The sequence below is a fragment of the Nyctereutes procyonoides genome, unplaced genomic scaffold (assembly GCF_905146905.1).
Source record: "Nyctereutes procyonoides isolate TBG_1078 unplaced genomic scaffold, NYPRO_anot_genome, whole genome shotgun sequence".
NCBI classification, from domain to species: domain Eukaryota; kingdom Metazoa; phylum Chordata; class Mammalia; order Carnivora; family Canidae; genus Nyctereutes; species Nyctereutes procyonoides.
This window is the reverse complement of record NW_026575139.1, coordinates 22,678,293-22,697,069: the sequence shown is the minus strand read 5'-3', so window position 1 is coordinate 22,697,069 and position 18,777 is coordinate 22,678,293. Positions and strand designations below refer to the sequence as shown.

The 18,777-nt window shown below is 50.5% G+C and overlaps 1 protein-coding gene across 1 annotated transcript; it reads left to right on the top strand.

Moving 5' to 3' along the window:
* Nucleotides 1-244: 244 nt before the first annotated feature.
* On the top strand, nt 245-837 carry LOC129496238 (60S ribosomal protein L17-like). Its single transcript, XM_055304303.1, has one exon. It carries the CDS (start codon nt 286-288, stop codon nt 835-837), a length of 552 nt encoding a protein of 183 aa, XP_055160278.1. The 5' UTR covers nt 245-285.
* Nucleotides 838-18,777: the final 17,940 nt, after the last annotated feature.

The window sequence follows — 18,777 nt, the reverse complement described above, 5'->3', positions numbered from 1 at the left end:
GCCACCCAGGTGTCCCTCTCTCTAAAATAAATAAATAAAATCTTTAAAAAACAATGATCAAGGGTCCCCTACACCCTCTTTCCAACCAATATAGTTAATTTCAGCCCTCTTCTGAAAGTTCAGAAATTGGCAGGACATGACAAAGCTCTATTTAGAGAAATGGGGTGGGAAGAGGTTAATCAGGGTAGGCTTCCCGGAAGAGGAGCTGGCCTCCTTGCTTTTTTTTTCAAGTGAAGAAGCCAAGGTTTAGCTCCTATCCCAAGTGTCCTGAGGTGACCTCCGAAAATGGTTCGCTACTCGCTGGACCCAGAAAACCCTACAAAATCATGCAAATCGAGAGGTTCAAATCTTTGTGTTCACTTTAAGAACACACATGAAGCTGACCAGGCCATCAAGAGTATGCATATTCGAAAAGCAACCAAGTATCTGAAAGATGTCACTTTGCAGAAGCAGTGTGTGCCATTCCATCGCTACAATGGTGGAGTTGGTAGGTGTGCGCAGGCCAAACAGTGGGGCTGGACACAGAGTCAGTGGCCCAAGAAGAGTGCTAAATTTTTACTGCACATGCTTAAAAATGCAGAGAGTAATGCTGAACTTAAGGGTTTAGATGTAGATTCTCTGCTTATTGAGCACATCCAGGTGAACAAAGCCCCCAAAGTACGATGTAGAATTTACAGGGCTCATGGCCGGATTAACCCATACGTGAGCTCTCCCTGCCACATGATGATTCTTACTGAAAAAGAGCAGATTATTCCTAAACCAGAAGAGGAGATTGCACAGAAGAAAAAGATATCCCAGAAGAAGCTGAAGAAACAAAAAGATATGGCCCAGGAGTAAATTCTGCATAGAATAAATGCAAAAAAAAAAAAAAGAAGAAGAAGAAGAAGAAAGAAAGAAAGAAACCAAGGTTTAGAGATTTTTTTTAAATTTTTATTTATTTATGATAGTCACACACACACAGAGAGAGAGAGAGAGAGGCAGAGACATAGGCAGAGGGAGAAGTAGGCTCCATGCACTGGGAGCCCGACGTGGGATTCGATCCCGGTCTCCAGGATCGCGCCCTGGGCCAAAGGCAGGCGCTAAACCGCTGTGCCACCCAGGGATCCCAAGGTTTAGTGATTTTAAATAACTTGTGTGAGGTCACAAAGCAAGAAACTGGAAGAGAAGGGCTGTGCCCATGCTTGTCTGGGTCAGAAGCCACTGCTCTTAGCCAGGGGGCCACCCTGGTGACAAGTCATTCCCATTAGAGGAGAATTATGGCCACTCATGCAAGGACCTGGGATGATATGATCCACGTGGCCATCACTTAGGGTGGAGCCAGGAACGGGAAACCGTGGCACCACCTTGCTAACAGTCATACATTCTTGGTGTGAGCATGAGCTGTGTGCCGGGCCCAGGCCCCGTGCACAGCGGTTTGGATGCATGACATCACTTTACTGTCATGTTGCTCAGATCAGAAAACAGGCCCGGCAAGCTTACTGATCTCACCTGTGACTGTCTGAACTGAGACAAGAACCCAAGTGTTTCAGTAATCTATTGCTGTGTAACAATCAACTGCAAAAGTTAGTGGCTTACAACAACAATTTATTCGTTCTCATGATTTTGTGAGTCAGGAATTTGGGCAGGGCTCAGCTGGGTGGTTCTCGGCTGGTGAGTTACCTGGAGTCATTTGTTTGGCTGCGTTCAGCTGGTTGCTGGACTGGGAGGGAAGGGCCAGGAAGGCTTCATTCACACACCTGGCACCTCAGCCCTCCTCCACGTGGCCTGTCCATGTGGCCAGCATGGTGGATTCAGGGTAGCTGGATTTCTTACATAGCAGCTGGCTTCCAAAGGAATGAAAGCAGAAGCTGTCAGGCTTCCTAGGGGCTAGCACAGTGTTGCTTTTACCATGTTCTGCTGGTCAAAGCAAGTCATAGGGTCAGCCCAGATTCAGGAGGAGGGGAAACAGAGTTCTCCTCTTTTTTTTCTTTTTTTTTTTTTAAGATTTTATTTATTTATTCATGAGACACAAAGGGGGGGGGCAGAGACACAGGCAGAGGGAGAAGCAGGCTCCATGCAGGGAGCCCAATGTGGGACTTGATCCCGGGACTCCAGGACCACGCCCTGGGCCGAAGGCAGGCACTAAACCGCTGAGCCACCCAGGGATGCCCTAGAGTTCTCCTCTTGAAGGGTATGGCAATACATACATACCAGAATGGGAGACATTTGTGGCCATGGTGAGAGAATGACTAACCTCCCCAGCCTCCTCACCGCCCTCCTCCCAGACCCTGAGTCTGACCCAGGACACTCTTATTTTGGGGGGCTCTGAGCCTGCTAGATCCCTGCCACAAGGCACATGCCCATGTTTTATCTTCCTGGGCCCTCTTGCCCGATGACACCTTCATGTTCTGTACCTAGATTCACAAGAATTTATTATATCTTATTTCGTTGAGAGCAGGCACCAAATTTTTCTACTTCCTAGGTAGGGTCTCAGCACCTGAGTAAGCCTAAGCTTGTCTTTTGTTATTGTTAAGATTTATTTATTTATTATAGTGGAGGACAGAGGAAGGGGAAGAGTCTCAAGCAGATTCTGAGGGGAACCTGATGAGGGGCTTGATGCCACCACCCTGAGATCACAGCCTGAGCCAAAACCAAGAGTTGGACACTTAACTGACTCTGCCACCCAGGAGCTCCATTTTTTAAAATAAGCTGTATGAGGGATCCCTGGGTGGCTCAGCGGTTTAGCGCCTGCCTTTGGCCTGGGGTGCGATCCTGGAGTCCCAGGATCAAGTCCCACGTCGGGCTCCTGGCATGGGGCCTGCTTCTCCCTCCTGTGTCTCTGCCTCTCTCTCTCTATCATAAATAGACAAATAAATAAATAAATAAATCTTAAATAAATAAATAAATAAATAAATAAACCATTTGTTTAAAAAAAAAAAAGTTGTATGTCCAACATGGGGCTTGAGCTCTTGACCCCAAGATCAAGAGTTTCATGATTTATGGACCAGCCTAAGATTGTCTTATTCTCAGGATTCTAGAAGAACCTAACATGTGACTCCAGTCAACCATCTGAACAAAACTGGGTCAGATTCACCTTTGCAGACCCAGCCACGGGGTCTTTCCCAGAAGAAGAGCTTCATAAACTTGACTTTTTGGGCACCTGAGTTCATGTGGTTGGGCCTGGAACCAAGGAAGAGAGCGTCTTACTTTGCGACCAGCACTGTCATCACCTGGGAATGTGTTTGGGAAGGCGGGATACCCTACTCCCCGCACCAGAATTCACGATTTAACAAATGTCCAGGTGATTCCTATGCCGGTTGAGGAATAGGCATCAGTAGGATTCAGGCATCAAGTAGTTCCCAAGGTAGAGAGAAGAGGGCAAATTGGGAAGACAGATGCCAGTTGAGCCCACTGGAATTGAGCCCACTCATCATCAGAGTTTTCTGAAAGCTCCCTGGGTGATTTCAATGTACTTCCAGGGTCAAGAGCCACTGGTTTAGACTCTTAGTTCTTGAAGTATGGTACATGGACCATCTGCATCCAGATCACTTGGGTACACTTAACCAATCTGCAATTCCTGTGTTCCACACCAAGTCTCAGAGTCTAAATCACCAGGGAGTGGAGCACAGAAATCCTCATTTTTAACCATCTCTCTAGGTGATGTGAATGCACACTGAGGTTTGAGAGCATTGGTTTAGGGCCACGAATAAGGGAAGACAACAGCAATGAGGTTTGCGAATGCTACAAATAACAATGTGCAAAAGTTGGAAACTACAGACGAGCAAGAGCAGGAAAGAACAACTCTCCACGCTCCTACTGCCTGCAGACAACTGGAAGCCCCCTCGGCACCCACTCCAGAGACAGGAAGGAGCTCCCCCACCCTCCTCCTGAGAGGCTGCCCCCGTGGCCGCACAGTCGGCTGTGATTCGGGTTCTGTTCTGCTGGCAGGGTGGAGCTTGTCATCTGGCCTGGACAGAATTATTGCCTCAAATTACATGGTTGATTATCAATTACTTGTGTCCGTGTGAGAGCATGTGTGCGTGTGTGCATAAGTGTCTTTGCAAGTCATTAAGGGTCGTAATTCTGGATTATCGTTGATTAACGAGAGGGAGGCCTGGTACCTCCAGCAGCCGGGATGGCAGCCCCGCAATTATGTCCCAGCTGATCAGTAATTGGCGCATCGCAAGATGATTTCTCTCTCTCCGCTGCCTCCTCCCAGCCTCTCCTGCCGGCTCCGCAATTAGCACCATTGCTCATTCCCTTCCAGCCTGGGCTGAGTTCACGGGCCTGCTTTCTGGCAAGCGGCTGCGGGCCTGCTGCTGGTGGGGGGGGGGGGGGCGGAGGCGCAGTGGTGGGGGCGTGGAGCTGGCAAGGGCTCTCGCTTGCTGAGAACTGCTGTGCCCCTCTTATCATCATTCTGCCCAGGGAGCCCAGGAGCCCGCCTCTACCTCCTCGCCCCCACCCCTACGGCCTGGCTGGGGAGCTGAGACTCAGGAAAGGAGAGGGGCAACTTAGAAAAAAAACAACCAACCAACCCTAGGTAGCTCAGTGGGTTGAGCATCCATCCGACTCCTGCTTTCCGCTCAGGTCAGGACCTCAGGGTCCTGAGACCAAGCCCCACGTCATGCTCCATGCTCAGCGGGGAGTCTGCTTGAGATTTTCTTGTCCTCTCTCTCTGCTGCTCACCCTCTCTGTCAAATAAATATATAAAATCTTTTTTAAATGTTTATTTTATTTTTTTAAAGGATTTTATTTATTTATTCATGAGAGACAGAAAGGCAGAGACATAGGCAGAGGGAGGAGAAGCAGACTCCACGCAGGCAGCCTGATGTGGAACTCCATCCTGGGACTCTGGGATCATGTCCTAAGCCAAAGGCAGGCACTCAACCACTGAGCCACCCAGGCATCCCTAAAATCTTTTTTATTGTGATATTTATTTATTTTTAAAAATAAATTTTATTCATTTATTCATGAGAGACACACAGAGAGAGAGGCAGAGACGCAGGCAGAGGGAGAAGCAGGCTCCATGCAGAGAGCCTGATGTGGGACTCAATCCTGGTCTCCAGGATCACGCCCTGGGCTGAAGGGAGGCGCTAAATCGATGGGCCACCCGGGCGTCCCTGTGATATTTATTTTAAAAAACAAAGGGTATTTTTATTTTTTTAAGTTCTTTTTTCACATTTTAAAAAATTTAAATTCAATTTGCCAACATACAGTATAACACTCAGTGCTCATCCCATCAAGTGCCCCTCCTCAGTGGCCGCCACCCAGCTACCCCATCTCCCCACCCACTTCCCTAAGTATATTAAATCTTAAAAAAAAATCCAAACCCAATAACTCAGAATCGTAATGGCAACTTGACTCCAACCACACAGAGCCAAGGCAAGATCAAAGACATACCTCCTATCATCACTCCCATCCTTTGGGAGGCTGTAAGGTGGCCCTTGGGTGTCTCAGTTTTTATCCTGCAGAAATTGCAAATAGATGCTCCAGCTCCTGGGTGGGAGGAAGGGCGCTGAGGAAATGTGTGGTGTTAATTCAAGGCAGCAGCATCACCTGCGTAGATTATAGGACCTTTCTAATGTCCTGTTGCATACTCTGCAAGACCCCAGGGAACTCTCCAGTTCCTCAGGATAAAGTCCAAGTCCCCAGTCTTCACCCCACCTGCCCCTTCTGCCCCAGTGCAGACCCTTCAGCTCCCTCCCATCGCTTGCCCTTTGCCCAGCCTGGCCCCTCTCCCCGGGCCCCCTCTCCTTCTTCCTCTCTTCTTCCACCTGGGCACACACCTGCGGGGCGGCAGTGACATGGCTCACATTTGGGCTCCATTCCTGAAAGGAGCTCTGCCCTCCCCAGGGACTGGCAGTTAGAGAAGCAGAAACTTTAAGGACCGCTTTACAGGGGTTTGAGAGGATGGGGAAGGCGGGGCTGTTCGGGAAACCTTGCACATAAAAGACTCTGCAGAGCCACCAGGCAGTTTGTTTCGGAGCCTTGCAGCTGTCTTGGCCATTTTCATTTTTATCTACTTAGGGTGGTCAGCAGGTCATGGCAAGCGGGAGACGTGATGCTAATGACTCCAGCTCCACGTGGCGACCATTCAGGAAAAAGCTGCAATGTTCTCTCTGCCACATTAATCAGAGAAACACATCAAGAGCTGTTGCATGGAGACAGCTTTCCTCCGGGTACCTGCCCTGCATGCTAATCACCACCCCTCCTGGCGGTGAGTCAGCTCCGTGCCAGGGTGGTGAGGGAAGGCCAGGGACGCCAGCTCCATACAGTGGGGAGCAGCCAGAGGGGTGGGAGCCAGGCTGCACCCCAAACACACTGCCTAGGACCATCGATGAGGCCCCGGGCAGGTGGGGATAGCAAATCCTGGGAGGGTCGATCCAAATGTAAACCCTGCACTCCTTCCTTGGGTCTCGTTCTTAGCCCTGTCTACTAGAGAGAATTTTCCAGAAGCTGAGCCTGAGACCCTGAGAATTCTCCAGGGTTAAAGCAAGAGGGAGCTCACTGCTAGGCACTTTGATAACAACAAGACATGACTTCTGGTGGTGCTTAACGTGGGGCAGACACACCTGTAAGCATGCTCCATATATGACTCATTTAATCCTCATGCAGCCCTACAAAATGAGTATTGTTATTATTCCCACCATGCAGATAAGCAAGGTGACGCACAGAGAGGTAAGTAACCAACCCAAGGCCACACAGCTAGCAGCAACTGACTGGGTTTGAACCCCTGCAGCTATGGCACAAACCCCTCCCCATCACCGCCTCTCACTGCGCTGCTGGAGCTCAGAGTCACCTGAGCCCATAGTGCCTTTTGCACATATTCATCCGTTCACTCATACAGTTCCTGTATGCAGAGCACCTAGCAGGTACAAGGCACTGTACCAGGCACAGGGGAGACAATGAGAAACAAATCAGTCACAGCCTTCAGAGGCATCAATGTAATACTTCCACAAATTCATAGTAATTGCAAAATGTGATAAGAGTCATGAGAAGTACCAGGTTCCATGGAAGCGTATAATGGGAGGCCCTTTCACACATGAGAGGCCTCATCAGGTCTCCCAGGTTTTCAGATCCTTCTTTCCATCATTCTGTCCACAAATACATATCAATCGTTTGTTCGGGCACAGTGCATCAGGACACGGTGGTGCGCAGGACAGATAGTCTCATCCTCAGAGGCAGCCTGGTGGGGAAGATAGATAAATACAAATGTTCCAGAAAAGGAATTAGGGCTGGCTATGAGGGTTCTGAGTGTTATTACCTTTTTTTTTTTTTTTTTTTTTTTTAAGAAACACTTCATTTCTTTAAGGAATCTCTTGCAGGGAAAAAGAAACAAGGAGAAAACGCAGTCTGCTAAAGATGTTCACGTTGGCTTTGCCCACAGCTGCTACTAAGCAGGACCTGCCGGTGGTTGAGCTTGTCAGTGTGCCAGGCCCTTCGCATCTCTCTGAGGATGGGCTGGTCCACTTCCTCCTCCTCCCCCGGCTGCCCCACCTTTCCTTGAGGGCTCTTCCACAAGATGACCTGGAATTGCTGCATCTGCCTATAGAAAAGACACCCCTGCCTTCCCTCCCGGTGTGGAGTCCTGCAAACCTGACAATGAGCTATGGGAGGCCACAGGCTTTGGAGCAAGCAAGCAAAAAGAGAGTGTTTTTTTGTTTTTTTTAAAGATTTTATTTATTTATTCATGAGAGACACAGAGAGAAAGGCAGAGACACAGGCAGAGGGAAAAGCAGGCTCCATGCAGGGAGCCCGATGTGGGACTTGATCCCGGGTCTCCAGGATCATGCCCTGGGCCGAAAGCAGCGCTAAACCGCTGAGCCACCTGGGCGCCCCTTTTTTTTTTTTTTTAAAGAGTTTATGTCTTTATTTGAGAGAAAGGGAGCACGAGCAGGAAGAGGCACAGAGGGAGAAGCAGACTCCCCGCTGAACAGGGAGTTCAGGCTCAATGGGGCCCTCGATCCCAGGACCCCGAGATCATGACCTGAGCCGAAGGCAGACACTTAACCAGTTGCCCCCAAAAGAACGTTTTAAAACATGTCTCTGTTATTTCCCTCCCTGGCCTCCATCAGCTCCCCACCTGGCACATGAACTTGTTCTTCCCTTATATGGTTCTGAGAAAAGCACCATATGGCAGTTCATCAGGCCCATGGGCTGGTTTCCATCCAGCCCACTCTGATTTCCTCCCAGGCTTGGGTCTGCAGAATGACCCACCCTTCATGAGGCCTGTGTAGGAAGAGACAGTACCAGTGAAGACATACAGAGCTCGAACCACTGGCCAGGAGTTGTTCTCGTTACTCACGTGTGGTGATGCTATCATCATTTCTCTTTCACAGGTGAAGATGCGGACATGTGGATGTGTTCAGAGACATCCTCTAGGTCACATGGCTAGTGATGGCAGAGCTGGGATCTGAGCTGTACTAACCATCAGATTTTGCTGATTTGCTATCACAGAAAACCCAATCTTAGCTACACGGTGTTGGTAGGAAGGAGGCAGAGTTTGGAAGGAGGGGCCCTGCCCATGTGGCCAGGAGAAGGGTTGCCAGAGGGAAGGCGGATAAATCCATGGGGCCGGACAAAGCCTGACTGACCCCACCTCCAGCAGAGCAGAGTCTGAGCTCAATAAGGGAAGTCAGCACAAGCCAGGGAAAGCCAGGAGGATCCCTGCAAGCACCCCCCTTGAAGAGCTGGCGAGGTTGCTGCAGGAAGCTGCAGGGAGCCCCTGGAGACTGGTTTCCCCTTTGGGCTCCTTGCTGGGGTCCATACCACTGGCTCCCTCCATCACCTCTTTCTCTGCTCTCCAGGAGAGAGGGACAATGGCACCCTCCCTGAAGCCTGCCAAGCTGCGAGGCTGTGCTGGGGTGTGGTGGGAGCACAGGGATCTGTGCAAGGATCTCAGCTCCGTGTTTGCTCTTCGGCTGCGTGGCCAAGTGACGCCCACCCCCATGCTCCTGAGCCTCACCTACAGGGTGGCGTGGCAAAGAGGTGTGAATGAGCTAAGTGTCAAGAACCTAGGTAGGCTCCTGGCGCAGAAGAGGTGTGGGATCCATGTGTCCTGCCCTCATTCCCTGTTCTTCCTTCAAGAACAGGAAGGAGGAAGCAGAGGCTCCCTGGCAATTGGGGCTGGGCCTGTGGCAGGTCTGGCAGACACACGGGCCTGGGCTGGCACGTCCCCCCTAGAAAAAGGAGTTTTCTTTGACATGGCTCCACCCTTTGTATGCCTCAGCCTTGGTGGGCTCCTTCCCACGCGTCTCCCCTGCTGCAAGCCCGCAGAGGAAGGGCTTCGCCCCCCCACGGGCTGTCTCTGCAGTGTGTGCTGGGGGGCATGACCCCCATGTGCAGGACTCGGGTCAGAAGTCCGGGATGGACGGCAGCCCCAGTGGCCCAGCTGTTTGGCACTGCCTTTAGCCCAGGGTGTGATCCTGGGGCTCCGGGATCGAGTCCTACGTCGGGCTCCCTGCATGGAGCCTGCTTCTCCCTCTGCCTGTGTCTCTGCCTCTCTCTCTCTCTCTCTGTGTCTGTCATGAATAATTAGATAAAATCTTAAAAAAAAAAAAAAAAAAGAAGAAGTCTGGGATAGATGTCGGGCTCCTGTTGGTCCTCTCCAGTGTTCCAGGGGCCTTTGGATTAGAGTCCAAGCAACGTCGGCTCTCCTACCCAGGACTTCCCCTTCGAGAGGAAAAGCTAAGGGACCTGGGAGGAGCTCACTGTCCCAAGGAGAATGGCAAGAAATGGGAATTTGGTGGAGGCTGTGGTCAGGTGAGAAGCATACAGAAAAGGAGGGCACTTTTCTTTACACTATTTTTTTCTCTCCATAAAAAAAAAAAAAGTGCACGCAGAGGTATAGAGAGGAAAAAGCAAAATATTTCTTTTAGGGGCACTTGGGTGGCTCAGTGGTTGATCATCTGCCTTTGGCTCAGGTCGTGATCCCAGGGTCCTGGGGCCCAGTCCTGTATCAGGCTCCCTGCAGGGAGCCTGCTTCTCCCTCTGCCTATGTCTCTGCCTCTCTGTGTGTGTCTCTCATGAATAAACAAATAAAATCTTTAAAAAAAAAAAAGTGTTTGCCTTCAGCTCAGGTCATGGTCCTGGGGTCCTGGGATAGAGCCCTGCATAGGGCTCCCTGCTCAGTGAGGAGCCTGCTTCTCCCTCTCCTCTGCAGCTCTCCCTGTTTGTGCTCTCTCACTTTCTCTGTCAAATAAAATCTTAAAAAAAAAAAAAAAAAGAAAAGAAGAGTTCCTTTTATTTCCATCTCTCATCAATTATCACCACTTTCCACAGCAGTAACCTTCACTAGCAGTTTGCAGTGTATCATCAGAGACTTTTGCCAAGCATTTACACGCACACACACACACACACACACACACACGGACGTTCATGTGTACAGGTATATGGTGCCAGGGTCTTTGTTTTTCTTTGCTGTTACACAAATACTATTCTGTTGACTTTATTGCTCTGCAGTTTTCTCCCTATTAACAGTATGTCCTGGACATTTTCTCATGTCAACATATATGGAGCATCCTTGTGGTTTGTTTGTTTGTTTAAACTTCTGCATAATTTAGCACATGGATATAACAGAGTGGACTCAATCACCCCCTTTGCACTCACACCCTCACTCCTGATCCCCGTTGTTCCCTCAACTCTGGGGAGCATGAACCAAAAGGTTTCCATGGTACATGGTGCCTCTGGATGATTCCAGAGGATGCCCTTCACATTCAGAATGCAGCAGTCCCTCCCATCCCCCATAAACAGATAAGGTGTCTCCAGTTTTTTTTTCCACACAGACGATTCTGCAGCCAGCATCCCTGCCCATGCCTCTTGGTACACATGTGTGAATTGTCCTCTAGGCGTTGCTACCTCAAGGCGGAGCGGGTGGGCAGGAGCGCGTGCGTCCTACATTTGACAGACACTGCCATGATGTGGGAGGGTGGCTCACAGCCTCCTGTGCCCTGCCGGCCGCACCGGTCCCCCTAGCACACATCCATCATGTGGCTGCTGGCCGGCCAGCAGCTTCCAGGAAATCAATTGCAAAGACAGGCGATTGTCATCGGCTTGAACACTGGAAGCCATCCAGGGAGTAGATTCAATTGTAGGAGAAAATCATACTGGGCTCAAGACCGCTTGTAATGGAGACCCCATGGTGACCTTTCTGGAAAAGTTAAAAGAACACAGGCAGACACACTCTCTTTCTTGATCGTCTACCACCAGTCCAACTGCTGGGAGCACAGCCCTCTGCCCTTGGAGAAGCTGCTCCTAATTAGCAGCTGTGTGGGAAGGGCCTAGGCCGCTGGTGTGCAGGCAAGGAGGCCGGAGGGGCCCCTGCTCCCCTGGAGGGTGGACCTAGGTGACCACTGGGTCACAGTACCCGCCCCCTTCTGCTCACTGGATCTGCTCACTGGAGCTGGCTCACTGGATCTGCTCACTGGATCTGGCGGCCAGGTGGCGATCCTCCAGTGACCACTCACTCTCCACCTCTTTCCCAGGCCAGGGTCCTCCAGCTAAATACAGCCCTCTCTCCCCCACCTGCACAAACAGGTGCAGGTACTGCTACCTTGTTCCTCTTGTTTTTTTAAAGATTTTATTCATTTATTTGAGAGAGAGAAAACAAGTGGGGGGAGGGGCAGAGGGTGAGGGAGAAGCAGACCGACCCCCGCAACACCCTGATGCAGGGAGCCCACCACAGGGCTCCGTCTCAGGACCCTGAGATCAGGACTTGAGCTGAAGGCAGACACTGAACCGACTGAGCCACCCAGGCGTCCCTCCTCATTCTTATGATCCAGCCTGAGACCTTTGCCCTGCACCCCCAGGAGGAGGGGGCCTCTTCCAGAGCAGTAGGTAAGGGGGGGGTGTGGTATGGACACATCCAACATCTTCCTTAACTGGAAGGGTGACCAGAGCCTTTACCTGATTCCAAAGGGGCTATGGTGCTAAGCTCCCCTCTAACTCCCTTCCCATTACTTCCTATCTCTATCCCAGCTACCCGCACCCAAGCCTGGCCCTTACCAAAAACTCAGCCATAGCTATGAACTTGGGGAAATGCACATTCATCTTCTGTGCACAGCTCTCCAGGCCCACTTATCTGATGATAAAAATAACTCTGGCTACCATCGCCTGGGTACTGGAGGTCTGACTTAATTTTCACAAACTCGGTAAGGTAGGGCCCCTGGGCAGCTCAGTGGTTGAGCATCTGCCTTCGGCTCAGGGCGCGATCCCGGGGTCCTGGGATCGAGTCTTACATTGGGCTCCCCAAGGGGAGCCTGCTTCTCCCTCTGCCTATGTCTCTGCCTCTCTCTCTGTGTCTCTCATGAATAAATAAATAAAGTCTTAAAAATAAAAACCCAAAACTCGGTAAGGTACGTACCGCTATGATTTACAACTGGGGAATTGGAAGCTCAGAGGTTAAATAACTTGATCCAGGCCACACAGCTGGTTAGTGCCAAAGCCAGAATTGGAAGCCAGGTCCTTGTCAGACTCCAGAGCCTGTGGGCTTAAGCACTTGTGCAAACTTGGCTCCTGCCTACTTCACTTGCATTCCCCCCTTCTGTGCAGCTTTGTCCTTGTTCATTTCCTGCCCCAACCCCTACCCCGGAGGTGGGGTGGGGGTCCGGAGCAGGGCGGGGGGAGGGAGCCCTACTCTGTCAGGGGCTGGAGTGGTCAAGATCATCAAGATTCTGTTGGGAAAGCATGTCCTTTTTCTGCAACAGCTCTCTGCCCTGCTGTCTCCAGCCTGTCCCAGCTGCCCAAGGGCCAAGGTCCAGGCCCAAGCCCCATGCGGGTGCCCGGGTCCTTTTTGCTGCCGAGAAGAGACAGGCAGAGTCACCAGGGCAAGTTCCAACCACCAGTCACCACCCCAGAGCCAGGAACATCGAGAGATGAAGTACACTTACCTTCTGGTCCCAAAAAGATGTCCTAGTGTATTGTTCTGTTGACAAAGACAACAAAGCAGGTTTTCTTTTTAAAATTTTATTAACCTGTGTGTGTGTGTGTGAGAGAGAGAGAGAGAGAGAGAGAGCACAAGCAGAGGGAGGGTCAGAGGCAGAGGGAGAAGCAAGCTCCCCACTTGAGCAGGGATCCCGATGCAGGACTTGATCCCAGGACCCCGGGATCACAACCTGAGCAGAAGGCAGATGCTTAACCAACTGAGCCACCCAGGCACTCCAGGGTTTCTTTCTTTATTCTTTTTTTTTTTTTTAATTTTTATTTATTTATGATAGTCACATAGAATGAGAGAGAGAGAAGCAGAGACACAGACAGAGGGAGAAGCAGGCTCCATGCACCGGGAGCCCGACGTGGGATTTGATCCGGGGTCTCCAGGATCGCGCCCTGGGCCAAAGGCAGGCGCCAAACCGCTGCGCCACCCAGGGATCCCTCTTTTTTCTTTTTTTAAGTAATCTCTCTGCCCAATGTGGAGCTTGCACTCACAACCCCAAGATCAAGAATTCGACCAACTGAACCAGCCAGGCACTCCACAAGGCAGGTTTTTAAGCAATGTACAGTAGGAAAACACTTTTTTTTTTTAGTAAGAAAACACGTCATTGACCAAACAAAAATATTCTCTATGTATCTAAGCATAGAAAAGGGATATTTGCCAAGACGTTAACAAATGACTTTCGTTGTCTCCTCTTGGCTTATCTGTGTTTTCTAATTTTTTTTCAATGAACATAGATCATTCACATGATTTTTAAAAAGCAATAAAAACAAATCAATCCCAGGCTGGTTGTACGTCTCTGGGTCCCTGTCCCTACCTCCAATAGCTCTCCAAAAAACCCCACACTTCCAAGTCCTGGGCATTCCCTTCTCCTCCAGGGATTCCACCTCTCAGTAGGGGTGGGGGTCATCCTCCCTGCTCCAGGTCCACAGATGGGAGGTGTGAAGGCTGTTCCCCTCCCTAAACTCCTCCGCTAACTGCCTTAGTCAAAAGCACAGTGCCGGGAGGAGAAGGCCCTCTCCCTCTCCTGCTGCCCTTTCATGGAGGAGGAAATGCTCCACTTTGTACTGCATTGTTTGCTTTTCGGGCCCAGGCCGACTTCCCTGAGGCCAGGCCCTCCAGGTCATGTGGATTGGAGCCTCAGGGCAAGTAGCTCCTCTGCTGAGAGGTGATTCTGCCAAAATGGAGAGAGAGGGGAAAGAAATCACAGAACTCCCAAACATTTATTATCAGAAAAGAAAGACTAGTGTCTTGGGATGGGGCTAGGCTGGCCCCTTCTAGAAGGCTCCGAGGAAGCGCGGAAGGAGATGGGAACAGAGCTTCCCAGGCATCTACTGTGTACACACAGTGGACCCTCCACAAACATGCTCTCGTCCCCTCAGAACAGCCTTCCCTTTGTGCAAGTGAGACACCTGGACCATGGCTTCTTGCATCTCTGGTGCTTCCCTTCCAATCAGAGAGGGCTCCTAAGAATGGTTCTAGGTGGAGAAATTCATGCTGTCTGGCAGCCTCTTCTCACCAGAGTTAGACACTTGCCCAGGCTCCCCAAGAACCCTCTGTTCAGGAGCAGGGCCTGGGAGCAAGCATTTTTCTGAGGGGCTGGCTTTGTGAGCACCCTAGTTTGAGGATGAATTGCTAATTCTATTGTTCCTGCCATTAAAAGAGCAGAAATCAGTAGGCAGTCTAAGGGAAAGGAGCAGAGGCCCTCCCACGGCTCCCTGAACCCTCATCTTCATTTTTTTTACAGCTGAACCCCCACCTTCAAATCACATTCCCTGAGGTGGCCATCGCTAGGGACCCAGAAACCAGGCTCTTGTTCCCAACTGAGCCTTTTACACACACTGGACAAATGTAGGGTTGGCATACCTAATTGGGAGGCAGGAGGAGACCCTGGTACTCTTCTAGCTCTGTACCTCATTACCTGGGTCCCCCCAAGGCGAGGTCACTCCTGGCCACCACTTACCTCCCTTCTATTCACACCGTGTTGTGGTGTCAAGAACGGTTTCAAAGGGTCTTGCTGAAGACTGCTCAGCCCTTGGTAATGTCTCTTCCCCGACTGGGAGTCTGCTCCTGAGTTCCAGGCCCTGAGCATCTTGGTTTGGCGGCGGGGAGCAGAAGCATGATTGTTAGCGACATCCTGTGGACCCAATGGGTAACTGCACCCACCTGGACGGAAGCCACAGGGTGACATCCAACTTTCCTCATTATGTGGAGAGGAGCTGATTGCAATTAATCACACTCATCACCTTGCACAGGGAGCTGTCTTAGAGCTGGGAAAGAATCCCTCCCCAAAGCAGAAAACAACCTTCCAGCCACAAATTTCCATCAGCCTCCAATTTTATATCTGTTTCATGTAAATGTGTTCCTTTGCAAATATTGACCTGATAGAAGAGTCTGGTGGCCATGAAGGGACAGTAATGTCAATAATATTATTCATAGAAAACAAACATCATGGACTATTTACTCTTCCCATGAATTTCATGTATTATCTCATCTAATCTTCCCGACAACCCAAGGAGTTAGGTGCCCTTCTCTCCATCTTTCAGATGAGGAATCAGCAGCTAGGAGCATAATGGGAAGTTAGGCTGCAAACCTGGGCAATCTGGCCTCAGACTCCATCCTCTTTAGCTACCACTCTTTGCAGCCTCACTGCTCCGTGTCTACTCCTCCTTGGTAAGCCCCTGAGGCTGGAGAAGATTCCAGTTCCTGGGGCACTGGCTTTAATCCTCAGACTGAATGCCCCTGAGTGACCCTCTGGGGCAATGAAGGGCAGGTGGACATGAGGGGTGTTAGGGTTTGACAGGTCGAGGTTGGAATCCCCACTCTGCCCCTCATTAGCTTTGTGACCTTGTTCTTGAATATTACTCTTCAGAACTGCCAAATGTGGGTAATAATCCCTTGCCTTGGAGGGTGCTGGGAAGATTAGAAATCACTTGCTGCCGAGTAGATGCTGCAGAAATGGTGGCTATTCTTACCTGCAAGGTGTACAAGTTGCCTTGGGAAGGACCAGCCTGGAAGATTCCTGTAGGTGGCAAAATCTGACCTAACCTTTCTAGAAAATACCAGTACGAAGGGCTAGGACTGCGGAGGGCCAGGCTTCTCACCTTCAGGCTTTTCAGAATAAGTGGCTAATGTGTCATGGTTCAAAGGATCCCCAAAGGGAGGGACTTAGCCAAGTTGGCACACCAGACACAAGATCTGGGGACTTTGGGCTCCCATCTTTCCATAGAGACACTATGATCCAGACAACAGTGCCCCTGCAGGATTCAAGTCCCTGACTCCAAGTATCTGCAGAGACCCTGGTACCATGAACCAGTCTGTGAGCAGTTCAAGAAGCAGAACTCCAAGAGTGGAGAGCCGTGATGCTAGTTCCAGTGCTACCTCCCACTGCTCTGTGGACCTTCAAACTTAGTGCTCTTCCTGCCTTTACAGGATCCTACTGCTGAAGGCTCCTCTTCCTAGTGTCTCCATGCCCCCTCCTCTTCAGGCCTCTGCAAATGGGGGCAGTCTTCCTTGCCCATACCTGCCCACCAGCAGAGGGATGGCCATCATGGTGACTGGTCATGAACAGGACTGTTCACACCCATAGCCCCAGCCCCTAACACAGTGTCTAGCACAGGGAAGGTGCCCATTGGTAAAGGAATAACTGGGACACCTAACCACAAATGGTTGAAGAGCCCATTGCTGGAAATGTCCCCAAAGAGAATGGTGCTGCAGCCCCCAACCATTCCAATTAATTGTAAGCACCACTGCACTCGGACCAGCCTCCCCCAACCATTCCAAGTGATGTATGAGGACGCCACAGTGCAACTCTTCCTGTTTCAGGTTATAACAAGGCCCCAGTATAATGGATATCAGTATTTGTTATCTATCGGTGCATAAGGGATTACTTCAATACTTGGCAGCTTAAAATAATAATAATAAACATTGATCATCTCACAGTTTCTGTGAGCCAGGAACTGGGGAATGGCTTAACTGGGTGTTCTGATTCCATGTTTCTTAGGAGGTAGCAGTCAAATGTCAACTAGGATTGCAGCCATCTGAAGGCCTAACCGGGGCTGTAGGACCTGCTCTCCAAGGCTACTCACTCGCATGGAGGCAGGTTGGTGCTGGCTGTTGACAGGCCTTGGTTCCTTGCCATGTGGACCTCTCCATAGGTCTGCTTGAGGATCTTCATGACATGGTGGCCTGCTTCCCTCAGGATGAGTCATTTGAGAGAGAGCAAGGAAGAGATGACAATGTTTCTTACGACTGCATTAGTTTCTTAGGGTTGCTATGACAAAGTATCACAAACAGGGAGGCTTAACACAACAGATACATCTACTCTCTCAGAATTCTGGAAGCCAGAAGTGTGAGATCAAGGTTTCAGCAGGAAACACAATCCAAGACCAGAGTGGAGAGTCTGGATCCTAACTCTAGCTCTCCCACCAAAGGAGAGAATCCTTTCTCATCTCTTCCAGCTTCTGGTGGCCCCAGATTTTCCTCGGCTTGTGGCCCCCACAGGCCCATGCCAAGGGGATGCATGGCACTGGGGTTGGAGTGGGGCCCTGTGAAGACTTCCCTGGGGCGAGATGCAGGCTGTGGGACAGAGATCCAGCCCGGGGTCACTTTAAGCCCAGTAATGCCTCCTAAAGCGGTAAAGGGATCTTAGCAGGAAGAAGCTGGAAGGGCATGCTGAGTTGCCTAGGGGCTGAAGATGGAGTTGCAGGTGGCTTACCTGTAAAAGAGATGCAGAGACAGGAACCCCTGAAGAACCCGGGAGATGCCCCAGGAAACAGCTTTCACCATCTGCTGGGCCCAGAGCACACTGGCAACTCTGCCATGAAAGAATTGCCCTATTCCCCTGGTCTCACTTCCTCTCCCCCCACCAGTCCTCCCACTGAGACCTTGGAAGCAACCAGCAAGGAAGGGGAGGCAGTCAGGTGAGAAAAAGACAAAAGCCTACCACAGCCCTGTTCCTGAATGCCATCAGCCCAACCACAGACCCTAGAGCAGGAGGAGGAAGATTTTTTTCTCTGAAGGGAGATGAGTGTCATATCTATGACTGGATGCTTTTTTTACTTTTATTTTTAAAATATTTTATTTATTTATTCATGTGAGACACAGAGAAGCAGAGAGACACAGACAGAGGGAGAAGCAGGCTCCCCACTGAGCCGGGAGCCTGATGTGGGACTCAATCCCAGGACCCTGGGATCACGACCTGAGCCACCCAGGCTACACTGGATGCTTCTTTTTAAAAGAGAGAGAGAGAGAGAGAGAGAGAGAGAGAGAGAGAGAGAGAGAGAGAGAGATTTTGTTTTTAAGTAATCTCTATACCCAACATGGGACTCAAACTCAAAACCCAGAGATGAAGTTGCATGCACCACCCCACTGAGCCAGGCAGGTGCCCCTGTGACTGGAGGCTTTAATCTCTAAATGGATCAAAGATTTTTTTCTGTGACAGAAAATGACCTTACCTGAGCCTGAACAGAAGGGGCACATCTCCCTTGCTGAACAGCTCACGTGGACAGCGAGGGGCAACCATCGAGGGGCATTTTGATTACATCCCACATCTGAGGGATTGGCTTCACCCGACTCAACCTTTCTAGAGGGAAGTTGGGTCTTCCATTCCCCACCCTCCACCTCCGACGACAGATCCCTTGTCCCACAGGGAGGTTCCTGACAAAAATTTCATCTCAGCTTTTGTCCAAAAGTGAAGAATGTTTACTGCTTTTTCCCTTCCTATCTGTCTGGAAATGACACCAAGAACAACAAACAAAAAGGGACTCCTTGTCCCCAGCAAAACACCCACACCCTCTGAATTCTTCACCCTGTCTTGGCCTGACTTCACCCCTGGAGGGGGAGGCGAGGCCTGAGGTCCGCAGGCTGCA